Source organism: Chelonia mydas, chromosome 6 (assembly GCF_015237465.2).
Source record: "Chelonia mydas isolate rCheMyd1 chromosome 6, rCheMyd1.pri.v2, whole genome shotgun sequence".
In the NCBI taxonomy this organism is placed as follows: Eukaryota; Metazoa; Chordata; order Testudines; family Cheloniidae; genus Chelonia; species Chelonia mydas.
In genome coordinates, this window is record NC_051246.2 from 119436607 (window position 1) to 119453783 (window position 17177).

The 17177-nt window shown below is 41.9% G+C and overlaps 1 protein-coding gene across 1 annotated transcript in view; it reads right to left on the reverse strand.

The window, feature by feature from the left end:
• Positions 1–13157: 13157 nt before the first annotated feature.
• Positions 13158–17177, reverse strand: part of HIF1A (hypoxia inducible factor 1 subunit alpha) — a 43060-nt gene continuing 39040 nt past the window's right edge. Inside the window, exons 14-15 of the mRNA XM_037901134.2 lie at positions 14711–14837; positions 13158–14559 (exon numbers count right to left, since the gene is read on the reverse strand). Coding sequence (XP_037757062.1) covers positions 14408–14559; positions 14711–14837 — 279 coding nt within the window. The 3' untranslated portion in view covers positions 13158–14407. The remainder of the gene's footprint in view (positions 14560–14710; positions 14838–17177) is intronic.

A 17177-nucleotide genomic window follows, 5' to 3' on the forward strand; every position in this document is an offset into this window, starting at 1 on the left:
TACAGCCAGCTCTCCTGGACTCCTTTCCCCCTCATGTTATTCTCCCAGGGGATCCTGTCCATCAGTTCCCTGAGGGAGTCAAAGTCTGATTTTCTGAAGTCCAGGGTCCATATTCTGCTGCTCTCCTTTCTTCCCTGTGTCAGGATCCTGAACTCGACCATCTCATGGTCACTGCCTCCCAGGTTCCCATCCACTTTAGCTTCCCCTACTAATTGTTCCCGGTTTGTGAGCAGCAGGTCAAGAAGAGCTCTGCCCCTAGTTGGTTCCTCCAGCACTTGCACCAGGAAATTGTCCCCTACACTTTCCAAAAACTTCCTGGATTGTCTGTGCACCGCTGTATTGCTCTCCCAGCAGATATCAGGGTGATTGAAGTCTCCCATGAGAACCAGGGCCTGCGATCTAGTAACTTCCGTGAGTTGCCAGAAGAAAGCCTCATCCACCTCATCCCCCTGGTCCGGTGATCTATAGCAGACTCCCACCACGACATCACCCTTGTTGCTCACACTTCTAAACTTACTCCAGAGACACTCAGGTTTTTCTCAAAAAAAGAAAAGGAGTACTTGTGGCACCTTAGAGACTAACCAATTAATTTGAGTATAAGCTTTCGTGAGCTACAACTCACTTCATCGGATGCATTCAGTGGAAAATACAGTGAGGAGATTTATATACACACAGAACATGAAAAAATGGGTGTTTATCATGCACACTGTAAGGAGAGTGATCACTTAAGATGAGCTATTACCAGTAGGAGAGTGGGGTGGGGGGGGGGAAGAAAACCTTCTGTAGTGATAATCAAGGTGGGCCATTTCCAGCAGTTAACAAGAACGTCTGAGGAACAGTGGGGGAGGAGGGGGAAGGGAATAAACAAGGGGAAATAGTTTTACTTTGTGTAATGACTCAACCACTCCCAGTCTCTATTCAAGCCTAAGTTAATTGTATCCAATTTGCAAATTAATTCCAATTCAGCAGTCTCTCATTGGAGTCTGTTTTTGAAGTTTTTTTGTTGAAGAAGGTTTTTCTGCAGTTTCATACTTGAGCTCTGAGCAGTCATACTGCTCCTTTACATAGAGTGCAACTCCCCCACCTTTTCTGCCCTGCCTGTCCTTCCTGAACAGTTTATAACCATCCATGACAGTACTCCAGTCATGTGAGTTATCCCACCAAGTCTCTGTTATTCCAATCACATCATAATTCCTTGATTGTGCCAGGACTTCCAGTTCTCCCTGCTTGTTTCCCAGGCTTCTTGCATTTGTGTATAGGCACCTGAGATAACTCGCTGATCGTCCCTCTTTCTCAGTATGAGGCAGGAGCCCTGCCCTCTCGCGCACTCCTGCTCGTGCTTCCTCCCGGTATCCCACTTCCCCACTTACCTCAGGGCTTTGGTCTCCTTCCCCCGGTGAACCTAGTTTAAAGCCCTCCTCACTAGATTAGCCAGCCTGCTTGCGAAGATGCTCTTCCCTCTCTTCACTTATTCTTAAGGTGAAAGCATTACAGAGAAAACATATAAAACCCAATAAACGTTCCTATACACCTGTTAAAAGCTGACCAGAGGTCACCAATCAAGCTTATGGGGCCTCAGTAAGCCAAAGTCCTTCCATCCTTTCCCAGGAAGGATTGGGGGCCCCCTTAGACCATAGGGCCTGTCTGCTTGGTGGATCACAAAGAAGGCCCTGAGTCAGTCTAAACTCAGGCTCTTTAACTGAAAGTCCTTTCTTTGTCTGTTGGTCTCTGGAGAATCCGGTTTGAAGCAGTATATGCAAGCCTCTCCAGGTGGTGGTACATCTCTGGAGATGCTACAACCTGAGTGAATTTGCCTAATCACCCCCTCACTGTTCTTAGTTCCTGGAGGACCATGATTCCCCCTCCCCCATGGAATTATATACTGTTCCTGCCCACAAGGATACACAAACAATACAGGAAGATCTCCCAAAGATATTGCAGCAAATTGCCATTTTTGTCACAGGGTGGAAATGGACTGAAGATAAATAAATGGATAACCTGTGACAAATGCAGATTTTGTACAGGCAGCAATGCCTGAGAAACCCGCCCAACATATACTAAGAGAACTAAATTGCCAGATATATCATCACTGACCTTTAGCTTCCCTTCATGACTTGATACACACTTTCCACTTGACTCCACCTTCTTTGAAGGAATTTTTTTCCAGGGGTCTTGCAAGTGAACTCCTGATCCCAAACCAGCTGAAGTCAATGGGACTTTCGTCACTGATTTTAGTGGGAGAAAGATAAGGCTTCAGGAGAGGCAATTGCTAGCCCATGAAAGAAGCTCAGCTAGCCGGTTAGTTGGCAATGCCTCACCTGGCAACAAAGAGGGAAGCAGCAGCGCCTGTTTGTTTATGCAAGAGATGTTGTGACTGTTACATACAGAGCGGCGGGGGGTCCCCTAGCCTCCGCTCCTTTGTGGTTGAAGGGCGATCTGGCGCCCGCTATATCGCTCCGCTCAGCTAGAAACTGCTGGGGGCCAGGAGCGTGTCTTGACGGGAGGACTTGTGGCACCTTAGAGACTAACCAGTTTATTTGAGCATGAGCTTTCGTGAGCTACAGCTCACTTCATCGGATGCATAGCATATCGTGAAAACTGCAGATGAAGTGAGCTGTAGCTCATGAAAGCTCATGCTCAAATAAACTGGTTAGTCTCTAAGGTGCCACAAGTACTCCTTTTCTTTTTACGAATACAGACTAACACCGCTGTTACTCTGAAACCTGTCTTGAGGGGGTTTGTCCACGGATGGTGCTTTCCCCACTAACAAGAAGTGGAAAAACGTGCCCCAAACTCCTTGACTCTTCAATGCTTGCCAGGAAAGACAAGCTGGCCGGGGTGGGGGATGTAATCGGGCCAGCAGCACCCGATTTCGTTCGCCACCCCTCAGGGCTGCGTCCTGCAGACGCCCCTCCCTGGGCCGGGCACAGCGCTGGAGGGGAGCCCACACGGCGGAGCGAGGCAGCCCGGTGCCGCTTGAGCGCCTGCAAAGGGGAGAGGATCGGCGGGCGTTGTCCCCTGGAGCGAGCTCAGGCCCGGGAAGCCAGGGAGCCCCGGGCCGACGTGCACAGAGACACGTAGGCGGCTGCCCGGGCGCGGGGTGAGCCGGGCGACGGCGTGACTGATGCAGGCGGCTGGGGTGGGGAAGAGCCGGCTGGGGCGGGGGAGCTGCGCGTCGGGCGGGCGCGGCCCGGGGCGAGCGGATGGGAAAGGGCCAGCGCGGGCTCGCCTCTGCATCCTCCCCGAGATCAGCGCACCCGCGCCGGGCCGCTGAGCCCAGCTCGGTGCCCGCACCGGCCTCCAGCGCGGGGGGCTGTTTGCAGTCGCCACGGAGCAGGTGCTGGGGAGCCTGCCAGCGCCCCGCTCCCCTCAGGCCCAGGTAAGGTTCACCACCCGGCGGGCTGACTTGCCGGGAAGAGCCGGTACCTTGGAAAGCTCTTAAAGGCGCAGAGAGCGTGTCCCGAGTACACCCAACTCCGGGGGCCGCACGGCCTGGGTGGGCAGGCACCAGCCCGGCCTGGGTGTACGTTGTTAGGACCGCTTGCCCTGCATTTTCGGGGGGTGGGGGTCGTTTTCATGACCCTCCATGGGACGGGGGGAGAATGAGCCTTATGCTGAAGCCCGCACAGACGCCAGGAATTGCCAGGGCACTTTCGAATTAAACAGGCTTCGCGGCTGTTTTTCACGCCTTTGGAGGAAAGCGGGGTAGTTTGGTGCCTCCTTCAGCATCCAAGGGTCATTGTCAAACGGCTGATTAAACCCCCGGGCGCAAAGAAATGGAGAGTGAAGGCAAAAGCTTTGGGCTGAGATTTCCAGGTTGATTGGCTGGGCGGGCTGGGATTTGTGTTCGGCAAAACAATGAAAGTTAGAACGAAAATCGTGGACCTTAAATCTGAATTCCCTTGGGTTTGCTTTATGAAATTGGGGTGTTACCAATGTGGGAGGGAGAGAGTTGCAGATTTCTGTGGTGGGGCAGGGCTCAGGTATGAGCGAGGGAGTCCTAGGAGAAGAACAGAGATGGAGAGAAAAATTATAGTTAGTTGTCCCTATAGATCACAATGGTACAGTAAATGGTAACTTTAAGTAACTGGACTTTCAAAAATGTAATTTTAAAATCAGTATTGTTACTGGATCAATTCAAGTCAGTTGTTTTCTGAAATAATCATGTGCCTGCATCATAATTTTTAAATCATAATGATTTGGTAATTTTGATTATTTTCCAAAACAACAAAAGTAATTAATCTGAAACATCAATTAACATCTTTCGAACATTACATTTTTTAAAAAGCTGTTTTGAATTACCAAGTGTTAAAGGGTACCTGATGCAACAACATTTTGGATAGAAAAATAAACTTTATAAATATTGTGTAAATAAAAAATTTGTGCTATACTTTGATCCTTTAAATGGGTTCTTTACAAACTATGGAAATGGTGGCCATTTCAGCTGATTAATGATTATTTTAAAGTACCATTTACTGCTCCCTTCATTGGTACAGGAATAGGAGCAGTAGCAAAGCTGTTGTACAAATCATGTACATTTCAGCGTCTGCCAGCTGAGAGCAACATGTGCTGTTTTTTTCCAAGCGCATCATAGACTTTAGAATCTAACAGGAACACAGGAATTGCCAGCTGGGACCCAGACCTGTGGTCTATATAGTCCAGTGTCTTTTCTCCAACAGATTGTGTTAACTATGAAACAGAAATAGAATATCAAAATAATTGAGAAACCATCCTAAGTATCAGAGTGGTAGCCATGTTAGTCTGTATCAGCAAAAAGAACGAGAAGTACTTGTGGCACCTTAGAGACTAACAAATATATTTGAGCATAAGCTTTCGTGGGCTAAAACCCACTTCATCTGATGCATGCAGTGGAAAATACAGTAGGAAGATATATATATACACACAGAGAACATGAAAAAATGGGTGTTGCCATACTCACTATAATGAGAATGATCAATTAAGGTGAACTATTATCAGCAGGAGAAAAAAACCTTTTGTAGTGAAGCTTATGCTCAAATAAATTTGTTAGTCTCTAAGGTGCCACAAGTACTCCTCGTTCTTCATCCTAAGTATGTTTTCCTACTCCTTTTTCCACCCACAGTGGGCTTAATGATTTGAAGGAGGACAAATTAGCTAATGAATCCCAACCTATGTGATTGTTGTTCCCGATGCTTCCACAATCAAAAACCTATGCTAATCAGCCAGATTCCTCCTTTCATAAATTAGGCAGGGCCCACTGAAGTCAGTAGAAGTTTTGCCATTGATGTCAATGGGAACAAGATGCAGCCCTTTCTAATCACTGACTGTGTGCTTGGTGTTGTTAAGATATGGAGTGGGATGAAGTGCTTGTCCCCCAGGAAGTTGACAATCAAAGGGACAGATCCTTTGTTGGTACTTGTCATCGGCAAAACTTTTGTCTTTCGCGGGGTGTGTGTGTGTGTTTTTTAACACCTCTGAACGATTAAAGTTTTGTCTTTCCCTTGCCAGTGTAGACAAAGCCTGCTGTAAGCAGGATTTGGTTCTAGAGTAGTGCATACTTTACAAATTTGTATATAAATGTTTGTATAGTCTGCATTTGATTTAAGTGTGCAGTGTGTGTCAGGATTTCTTGGAAAGATGAGCTAGCTAGGGATATAGGGCAAAACTCTGACAGTGATGTCAGGAGAGCATCATTCTGTGAAGTGAAGGTGCAAGTTACAGTTGATAGTCTGCAAGAAACCTTTGAAGAGGAGGAAGCCAACAGCTTCATTTCTCAGTAATCCAGACCTTTCGCTCTTTACGGATGAAGTTTAGATTCAAATACAGGGCCTGTTACTGTGACGTGAAGAGGAAAAACAATACGATCTATTTGCAAAGTTGTGACTCAGCTTTCACCATTTTTATTTCATAGCATATAGGGGTAATTCAGGGTTGTAACAGTCCACTCATTTATTTTGATTAAAGAATAGAGTGTGTTTTTCATCTGAAGCTCCTTCAGATTTTTGCATCTGATAAGCGGTAATTGCCGAGTGCTGATTGCTGTGTAGTTTCTGACCAAAAGATTGCTTTTCCAAACAAAAAATGGATCGGTAATGTTGATTGGCAAGGGTTCTGTATGCCCAAGATCACTTGTATAAAAAAAGTAATTTCTTGATATTCTTATTTTGGTTCAGGCCAATATTCAACACAAAAGTATTAAATAATATGCAATTTATTGATATTTCTGACATAAATTAAGGGACTGAAAAATAGCAAGAGTTGCTTCCATTGCAATCAGTGTCAGCAAACACCTTTTTATTTTGTTCTAAAAAGCATAGTGTAAATGTATTAAAATACCTATCCAATATGAAAACCTGTGAGTGGCTAAGAATTTTGATATGGTTTTGAAAAATAGTATTGTGTTGAATGATAAGTTTGTGGGAATTTTGTTAATAGAATTATTTTGTAGATTTGTAGCTTATACAAACTTACAAATGTACAAACCCGTCACAAAGAACATATCACTAACCCAAAACCTTGTTCAAACATACTCTAACAAAGTGCAAGAGTTGGCCTATGCCAGTAACATATATGGCATCTACCTTCGCTCTGCTTTCCGAACAATGCCGGACTGTTGACTTTTATATGACACATTTTCATCAGTACTCTACTGATTGGTAGAGATACAACAAGACAATAAGAGTCGAGAGTTACTGCCAAGTCATTTGCTTGTTTTGAGAACAATAGAAATGGGCTTGGCATAATTCCTCTGGGAATTATGGGGCTTTTCAATCTTTCTGCAAATTTTCCTAGCAAAGAGCTGTTACTAAGGAATCTCTGCCGTCAGATTTTTTTTTGTGTCAAGTCCTCTGAGCTGACAAGTTCATTATGCCTCTGACTTCAACTACAACCTCCTGCATTTTAGGAGTCATTAAATTCCTCTGCTGAGAAGTTAGACCCTAACTCAGCACCCTGTTGTCAGTTAAAATAATTAGGCTTAGCCTCTTCTGAAACCCCTGTTCATCAAAGGCCTGATCCACTGACTTTAATGGAGTTGGATAGGGGCCCAACCCCAAGTGCACAAGCTTGCTGGGTGTTCTACTTATTTATAGCATTGCATTTTACCTGTCTCTTTTACAAAGTGGTACTGCCATCTCCCCTTTTTAGAATTGAGATGACAGATTAACAAAAGCCTCAGGACTTTAAACTCAAACCCTGGTCTGATTGTTTTTTAAAGCATTTTACAGCCAAGAAGAACTACAGTCATAATTAGGTCAAAATATTCCACAGGGGAAAAATCAGTCAAACACAAAAAGGAATGTTCCAAAAGGAATTCCATTACACTGAATTTGCTTTTTAGGGGGAGAAGGGTACCCACATTAGCATAAAGCTAGTAAATTGCATAAAACCAGTAGCAAATCCTAGATGTAATTTAAACTTGGCAAGCCTTGCTCAAGGTAAATAGAGACGTCTACAAATATTGTTTCAAATGAAATGTTTTGTTTGACTAATGCTTAGACATTGGACATTAAAAAGAATTAAATTAAAAGGAAATTTTGAAAAAACATCACTTTGAATCAAACTTTGTTTTGAAAATGTTAAAATAAAATGTTTTGCTTTTTTGCATATTTGTGCTGAAATGAACCAATTGGTCATATTGATATGAATTCATGAAACATTTTGGTGTTGCAAAATCTGCATTTTTTTTTGTTGAACTCAAATTTTTGATTGAAAAATTTTACCCGGCTCTGTACACAGTACTGTTAGCCTCTGAAACAGTCATGCTTCTATAGAACTATACATGATGCTTCTATCATGTGTAGGTTGCAGTCATTACATGGTGCCATGACATACATTTGTGCAGCACCCACGTTCCATTTAATAGTAGGTACTAGTAAGACACTTAGAGGCAGACTTGCACATGTGGCATAGAATCATGCAAATATAGGGTTGGAAGGGACCTTGAGAATCATCTAGTCCAACTCCTTGCACTGAAGCAAGACCAAATAAACCTAGACCCTGCCAATAGATGTTTATCTAACCTGTTCTTGAAAACCTCCACTCATGGGGATTCCACAACCTTACTTGGTAACCTATGTCATGAACTAGCCTTCCTGTTATAAACTTTTCCTAATATCTAACCTAAATCTCTCCTGCTGCATATTAAATTGATTGTTTCTTATTCTATCTAGGGTGGACGTGGCAAACAATTGATCACCGTCCTCTTTATAACAGTCTTTAACATATATGAAGCCTGTTATCAGGTCTCTTCCCCCCCAGGGGCTTATTTTCTCAAAACTAAACATGTCCAGTTTTTTTAACCTTTCCTCATCAGTCTGGTTTTTAAACCTTTTAATCATTTTTGTTGCTCTCCTCTGGACTCCCTCCAATTTGTCCACATCGTGTTAGTCTATAGATGCTGGGTCATGTATTCAGTGCTCCTATGACTGCTGGATTCCAGAGCACGATTTGTGAAGGAGAATGTTACATTACTGAATGAATCAATGCAAAATCCCTGCTGGCAGAGTGGCTATTGAAATAGCCTGCATAGCGTAGTTATAAGCAGTTACGTGCTAGTGTAAATATTAAAAAATAGAAATATACCCAATATATAAATAGCTCAGGGGAATAAACCCCAGGGAAGAAAAAGAACAATTTAAGCTGAAGGACAATGTGGGCACAAGCAAAAACAGGTTTAAACTGTCCGTGAATAAGTTTAAACTGGATATGAGGTTTCTAACCATGAGGCGGGAGGTTCTGGAGCAGCTGCCTAGTAGGAGTAGCGGGAGCAAACAACTTAACTATTTTTAAGATGGAGCTTGATAAATTTATTATCAGGGTTGTGATACAATTCCCTGTGCTAATAGGGGCCTGGACTTGGTGACCCAGGTAGTCCTTTCTTGTCCTAATATGACAAGTAAACAAACACATACAAAGGAGGATTTCACAAAAACCATAAATGCATGGCTAGACAATGTCACTTCCAAACTAAGGGCTGTTCTACAGAAAGTCACATTTTATTTCACATCTTTTGTTATTTCAGCACCCATCGGTGTGGGGACATTCATATTTTGGATTAACGGGACAATTTTGATTTAGTGAAATCCTATGGCCTGCGTTATGCAGCATGTCAGATTAGATGATTATGGTCCCTTCTGGCCTTTCAAACAAACAATAAAACCAACACCATGAATGTGTTGGTTGCTTTTAATTACTTGGGACGGGAGCACTCACACTATGATTACCTAGACAGACTGTTACAGTTTCACATACTGCATAAGATCGTTTAGTATCAATGCACAGCCCTAGCTTAAAGTCCAGTACCCATAGGAGAGGGGAGAACAGGCAATTGTGTGAATGCAAAGAGTATCTTTCATGCCATGCTGCCCCCAGGGGTTGCTCTGTGTGTCTCAACTCAGGATATTTAAATTGCAGGTTACCCACCTTTTTCAGCTCTCTCAGGATAGCTGATATTAGAGGCTTGAATCTGACATTCCCAGATCTTATAATTAATTGCTTTACCTCTTGTTGCTGTGATGTATTGGATACTGTCAGTCTGAGAAATCATATTTGATATGATCAGTGTTACTGGCAAAGGGGAAATTATAGAGGCAAACCATCATCTCCTAGTACTCCTTTAGCAGCAAACACGTCTTTATTCTGACCAAAGCGTATCCAGAGAAAAGAGAATTAGAGGCAACTGGTTTGAGACTGTTAACATGGCTAGGAACTTGATTAAAAAGACAAACAAACCCCACACTAGAATTCTGGGGGGTGAGGAGGATTCAGTATATGGTGTGTAGTTGTCTAATTTGCAGTCTCCTTTCCAATTACCCTATTCATGTCACAAAGTATGCACTTGCACAAAACTTATTGTCACGATGCAGATACCAAGGATGCTTTCCTGGTCCTATGACAATCCGGTTGACACATGGATGACACAGAGTAGCCCAGGAGCATAACAGAAGGCCTCCAGAACAGCAGGTAGTGACATGAGGCTGGCCTGAGACACAGGTGTCAGAAAAGGGGTGTGAAATTTCAGCATCCTGAAGAACCGACACAGAGAATTCTGAAATGCAATAATCTTTGCTGATGTATCTGCATAGATCACTCAAGTTTATAGGACGGTGATCTCCACTTTGCCTACATCTTATGTAATGAGGTATGCAAAACCGAACACAGTATTTCCAGCTCACCAGCACTGTAAAAGAATACCTACCTTCTGGGACATAATGCCTCTGGTCTTGAATCATGTCATTTTGCTGATACTAAACTTCAGCAAACTTGTCTTTCAGAAGTATCGTTTTTTTCATGGTCCATCCCTTTAAAAATGCCTCTCTTTTAGCTTATTTCCTTTCTCCTACCACCACCCCCATATCCTAGGTATGGTCTTGTCATACATCTTTCCAAATTCCAAGCAAAAAATTTATTGACCCAAACATATATACACACACACATATATATATATAAAGAGCAAAATAATGTCTTTCGTTTTTCAAATGCTAAAGATACATTTGGTTATTTTTTATGAGACTAGTGAAATTTGCTGACTAGCCACTAACCATGTCTGCAGCTGTATTCTTTTCACACTCTTCCATTTATGAGGAACAAGGAACTATTTTATCTTTCCAATGAGTGCAACACATCACTTACGGTGCTGTATCCTGTTTCCACAGGGATCTGGTAAATCATCTCAAGAATAAAGTCAGATTGAGCAGATCCTGATTCTATTCTGGGGGAAAAAATCCCCAAAGTAACTCATTTGCAAGCTTTTACGATTTTGCTGCAGTCGCAGGAAAAGTTAATTTGTAGTCTGCATTTCCCCAGAAAGATTCAGTTCAGTGAGTCTATGGCAGCGTGCACCAGTAACATTTACTTCAGCATTTCAACCGGTACATTACCTAAACTCTCCAAGGGCTTGTTAGTGCAGGCCGACATTTCAATATGACAACTAACAGTCTTCCCATCTGTCTGTTTTCTAATGTCCTCCTGGGTTGCTAGGGCATCTCTCAGTAAGAGCAGGGACATGTCCCATCTCGAGTTAACTAATAGCCAAGGGTTGTATGGAGTCAACTTTCCCCTCTACCTCCAATTCTTGTAGTATGATTGTCCCCCTCAGATAATTCATTATCTTCCACAGATAAGGGCTGATTAGTAAGGGAGTGACTCGTCATCAAGGGAGGTACCTCTAAAATAAGCTCCAAAGAGTGCTATGGCAAGATGAAGCAGGACAGTAGAAGGCAGATTTAGCAAAAACATGTTTCAGCTGGGAAAAGTCAAGTCTGTTGGGAAAGTTGTTGAACGACAAGGTAAGTGAAGTAATATCTTTTATTGGATCAACTTCTATTGGTGGAAGGGACAGAGATTTGTGGAGCTGCAGGCTTTGGCCTGAGACCGAGATGTGTCTTTGCAAATGCCTGATAGGCCAGCTATCGATACTTATTGGAGAATCAGATTTCTAGACCTATGAATGGGAAGGGAGGACTTAAAATTGTTCAAGAAGCCCACTCACTGCTCCTCAAAGAGGGCAGCTGCCACCTCAAGCCATGAAGAATTCAGCACATGCTTTTTGTTGCAACTTTCTCAGAGGCAGATGAAGGACAACGGGATGGCATGGAAGATGGACCAGCAGGTCATCAAAACAGTGAGTGGTAACTTCTTTCCCTTGGATTTACTGACAAACTATACAGTTTTGGTCACATATTTAAAGGCTAGCTTTACAAGTCTGAATTCAAAGCCTGTCCAGTGTTAAAGGTTACTTTCTAATTTTCATATTGTATAAAGCATGTTATTTGTCATATACTCTCTTGCATTTGAACTTTACAACCAAGATTATCAAAAACAGGTGCTTAGTTAGGCTCTTAATTGAGTTTATCCTGACTTTTGAAAGTGGATGGGCATCCTCAGCGCCAACTGAGCTATTTGAGCTGCTGAGTATTCAGCATTTTTGAACATTTTGCCCAGATATGGATGTAAGAGGCCTTATGGACCAGAGAGTTCAAGAACAGGAACCTAAAAATCTTGGCCTAGGTATCTGTAAAAGTCGATAAACTGGACAAGTTCTAGTTCTGTAACTAAGTACAGTATTTTTTTCCTTTCTTTCCCAACACACTCAACCCAGATCCTAGACTTTTGGCAGTATCTTGTAACTGACTTTCAAGCTCCTTACATTTAAGTTTTCTCAGAAGTAAATGCCAATACGTTCCCTATTTAATTGTAAAAATATTGGCTTCTCAGTCTGAGAATTTTGCATCTTATCCAGATAATAGTTTTAGAAATGGATTTATTTTTTGAATGTTTTTAGCAAGTTAACAATTTGTAAAAGACAGGCACTCTTGAGCATTTTACCCTTCAAGTCCCATTGACTTTCAATGAGAAGTCCCATTTCTCAAAGTGACTCAGTTATATGGGAGCCAAGGCCCTTAAGTCATTTAGGTGTTTTTGACAAATTTACCACACTTGTGTAACTGCTACAGAAAGTATGGATTCCAGGAAGGGTTTAAATTGTGTCTCAAGTATATAAGAAGATTGCTAAGAGCATGATTTTTAAAATATTGCCGTGTGATTGCCTTAAAGTTGAGACCGAAGCTATGCTATCATTCCACGTGTATGTGACAGGTTCTAGTGACACCACATTCTAATGTAGCAAAATGAAAACCGTTACCTTGCCACCAAAACTAGAGCCGAGCAGATGATACAATCACATTTAGAGTTTAGCAAAATTCCATATCTTTAATCAAGTGCCAGGTGCATTTTTCATCTTATGTATATGCCAAGAGTCCAAATTTAACGGATTTCTGGGACAAATTTTTACGTGCTTTGTCTTTGATAGTTACCTTGACAGCTGGTAGAGTATGGAAAGATTTGCCCTTGTTATCCCAAAAACGATATTTTCCCTCCCACTTTCATTCCATGTTTAATAACTGATCGTATGCTTGACAAAAAAGGAAAATTAAACATTTACTTAAAAATCTATTGGCAATGACTGCACAAGTCTTTGTCCTGAAAATTTATTTAGTATGGAATAGGCTCAGATAAATGATTGACTTGATAGGTTTTGAGGTCAGCATCAGGAAATTCATTTTTAACGTCTTAGAGATGATTTTACTGAAATCAGTGCACACCGATGAGCAGTAACCACATAAACAACAAAATCAAGAGGTCACTGTTCTCAATAGATAACACACTTCCCAAGGGGGCCTGGTCCACATAGTTTATTGATGTAATAAAACAATACAGTTAGTGTTAGATCCAACCACAGAGAGAGAAAGAATGAGTGAATGAAAAATTTGTACAGTACATATAGGAAATAGGATGTTTGTGAGACAACTACTCATTTCAAAATCAAAAGGTTTCTAAAATATATTGAGTTATTGAAATCTACATGAATACATGGATGTTAACAGCAACAAGGTGCATAAAAACCGAAACATCAAATATTGAGCAACTCAGTGATGTACTAGGCAACTTTGCTAACAATGCATGATATCTTACGATCTGCTTGAAATATCACCTATACCACACAGGGTAAACAAAACATTTAGAATTAATCTCAGATACACAATATTAGCATGAACTTCCACAACTACAGGCAGGGATTTTTCTGAGCTGGCGAAGTGACTACTTTAGGAACATCAAATCCTCTCTGTAAATTAAGAGAATGTATCCAAATAAAATGCTGTTATAGTCCTTTCCAGATAAAACCCTTCCCTTTTACTTAATACTCATTTCAGTCATAAGCATAATACAGCATTTAAGAACACAGTTTATATTACAACATGACTAAAACAATGACATCCTCGAGAATTAAACATGATTTCGTAGGCAAAAAACAAACAAACTGTCAAAGATTCCTCTCCTTAAAAACTAGTTTTATAAATGTAGACTATATTGCATGAGGAATTGCTGGTATTTTTCTTAAGAAAATATATTGTGCGATTGTGGCTACAATGCACTGCTGCAAAGCATTGTTGTTTCATATAAAAAAAATCATTAAAATAAAAATTTGTTTTAAAATAACTGACAAAGCATACATCTTCCCACTACTTATGAAGAGCAGGCAGGAAGTATTGACAGTTTTACTGTGTAACATTTTACTGATAAGAATCTTTCACTGAAACTCTCCAGCCAAAAATAATAAAAAATAAATACGTTTTTAAAAACAGGTGCATATTTCAAAGCTGCTATTGCAAGGATGTTTTAAATGTAATGGACTTAAAGTCTATGTACCAAAGAACTATGAAAATGCACTATAATCTGAGTTGTTACATAAAGACTATATGAAAAAAGTCTGTCAAAATAAGTAAAGTAGGAAGGGGATCGAAACGGAACTAACTGAATTAGTGCAGTATTGTAGCCAGGCTTCTAAAATCAGATATAGAAAATATAAATAGACTGCTTTAGGTGATGATTCTCCAGTGTCCAAAAAAAGAACAAATATTGTGAAAACTCAGTTAACTTGATCCAGAGCTCTGAGCAATTCTTCACCCTGTAGCAGGTTTCTGCTGCCTTGTATGGGAGCATTTACTTCACAATCATAACTGGTAAGTTGTGGTAGTCCAGTCTCATCCATTGACTGTCCTAGGAGCTTACTCGCTATATCTAAAAAGGAAGAAGATAAAGATAAGGGCACAATACTTACTGTATTTTACATTTCCCAAATTAGTGTATAGGGCGAGACAAGTTCCATTAGCCAATACAGCTTTAATAATATTTAATTTCCCCCCTCCCTCCCACATATACGAACACTAACCAGTTGATAGTAAGATGATTGTCTTTTGTCCCACTCCATTCTGGCCATTAGATTTGCACCCTTTTACACGTTTCCAACAAAGTGATGCATTCGCTCCACAATCTTCTGACTGCTGGAATAAAGATCCCTTTAAAAAAAAAAAAAAAAAATCAACAAAAAAACCCAAACCACTTATTTCTGCAGCTCATGTATGCAAAAATTTCAAGAGGAAATCAATCACCAGTTCTTGTCACTATAGTTACTAACATGCTGCTACTATTTAAAGCTGAATTCATTCAGTACCTGAGAGAGAAAGTTTAAGAGCAAATTAGTGTAGACTGATGTTTAAAAGTAAAAGCGAGTCACTTTAAAAACAAAAAACATTAAGAAGGATAAAGATAACCTTAGTTTTAATAAAACCAAACACCATCCTCAAAATCAGGGTGCATGTATATGTATACATACACCCCCCCACCCCCCTAGCCATCCCTTACTACTTTTGCTGGTCACTCCCACTGTCTGAGGAGGCAGCAGAGTGCACTGAAGTGAATGGAAATAAAAGACACAGGAGAAGAGAGGAGAACTACTATAGCATTACTACTGTTCCCAATCCCCACGTGCACAAAAGGTTAAATGGTTTTTATATCTAGTTGTGTGAATTTTGCTCCCACACGGCAATTATCTTGCCTCCCAGCTCAGCTGCCCCGCCCCCTTTCTTTTGTTCTCATTGTCAATGTGTAGGGCCCTACCAGTCTCATGGCCATGAAAAACATGTCAGGGACCAAGAAATAAGCCCCTCCCCCTGACATCTGATCTGCCTCAGCCAGAGTCCAGGCTGAGCGGGGGTGGGGGCAGGATTTCTTCTTCACCTGCAGGGCTGCTCTCCGGGGGCAGTTCAGACCCACCTCCATGTACCTTTTGGGTTGGGGCCCCCACAGTTACATCACTGTGAAAACCTGAAATTGACCAATTTTAAAACCCTCTTGCCATGAAATGGATCAAAATGGACCCTGAATTTGGTCGGGCCCTACCAATTTGGAATCCTGACTCGTCCAATCACAGGCGTGGCTCTAGAATCACTTTTGACAGCAGCAGACAAGAGATTCTGTGGTACAGGAGAGAGCAGAAGGCTCTGTGTGCCTTCACAGGAAAGTTACTGCTTTCTGGAATAGGTAAGAAAACAGGTCTGCTAAACCAGAAAGCAAGACAAAAGGAAAAGCCAACCATCTACAGAAATGCTTAGAAGCTGGGCAACAGCTGGCAAGAGTGCTAATACTGATTCCTGGATTTGGAAGTTCTGTCCTTTCTCTGGCTGTTGAATATGGAGGGGTGAAGACAGTGGAATGTTGGGAAGATCCTAGAGACTTACATATTCAGGTATGTTGCTTTTCACTTTGAATTACTTCACTTTTTCGCTAAGAATTTTCTGCATATGTGAAATCTAAAGAAACAAGAAAACCTGCCTTTGGTGTAAAAAAGGTTAAAACGAATGACTCAATAGTCGGAAGATTTAAAAGTTACGTTTTCACAGTAAGGTTACCTCAGCCACATTGTACTAGTATATAACTAGTATATTTTTTTGCGCAACGTAACAGTTCACATTACCTTTCCTAACCTTTGATTCATTGGTTTTGAAATCTTATTACACCAGTGTATTTTTCTTTTTAACCAAGAATACATCTACACAGCAAGCAGCACCATGGCAAAAGAGTCTCAGACCCTCGTCTACAGTGGGGCATGCTACAGCGCTAAAAATAGCTATGTAGATGTTTGGGTTCAGGGGTGGGCTTCAGAGCTCAAGCTCCAGCCCGAGCCGGAACGTCTACCCAGCTATTTTTAGTGCTGTAGTGCAAGCCCCCTGAGCCCAAGTCTGTAGATCCAAGCTCTGAGGCTTGCTGTGTAGATGTATCCTAAATGTCCTTGTTTTAAAAAAAAAGTTACACAAATAGTATATTCCAGTTTCTCTTCATGCACAGAACTATGGAACGCGACGCTGACAGGAGCATAAAATCTTATGTGTAGCTCTTCAAAACTAGGATCTATATTTACATAACCCTAAAATATGAGAGAGTATAAACCTAAACTTAGCGGCAGTTTTCTTTTACACATGCGCAACGCACATTTCAAATGCTTACAACTCCATTTGGGGCAGGCTGTACAAGCTGGTTTGGAACTAGTCCTCAGTAAAACCTACACAGGGGTGGTCAAATTTAGTGACCCTCAATCATCAGCCCCATGCGCCTGCTGGGGTTTGGGGCTCCTGCCCTGTGTGGAGGGGAGATTTCAGAGTTCAGCCCTGCGAGAGGCGCCTGCTCAGGGTTTCGTCTCTGCAAGGGGTGGGGGTGGCTGCGTGTCTCTCAGAGCTTCAGCCCCACAGGGGGCGCCTGCACGGACTGAGGGCTTCAGCCCTGCTCCTGCTGAAACCCTAAGCCCTGGCACATGTGCTCCAGAGGGCTGAAGCCCCGAGCCCCCAGCATGCACACCCCGC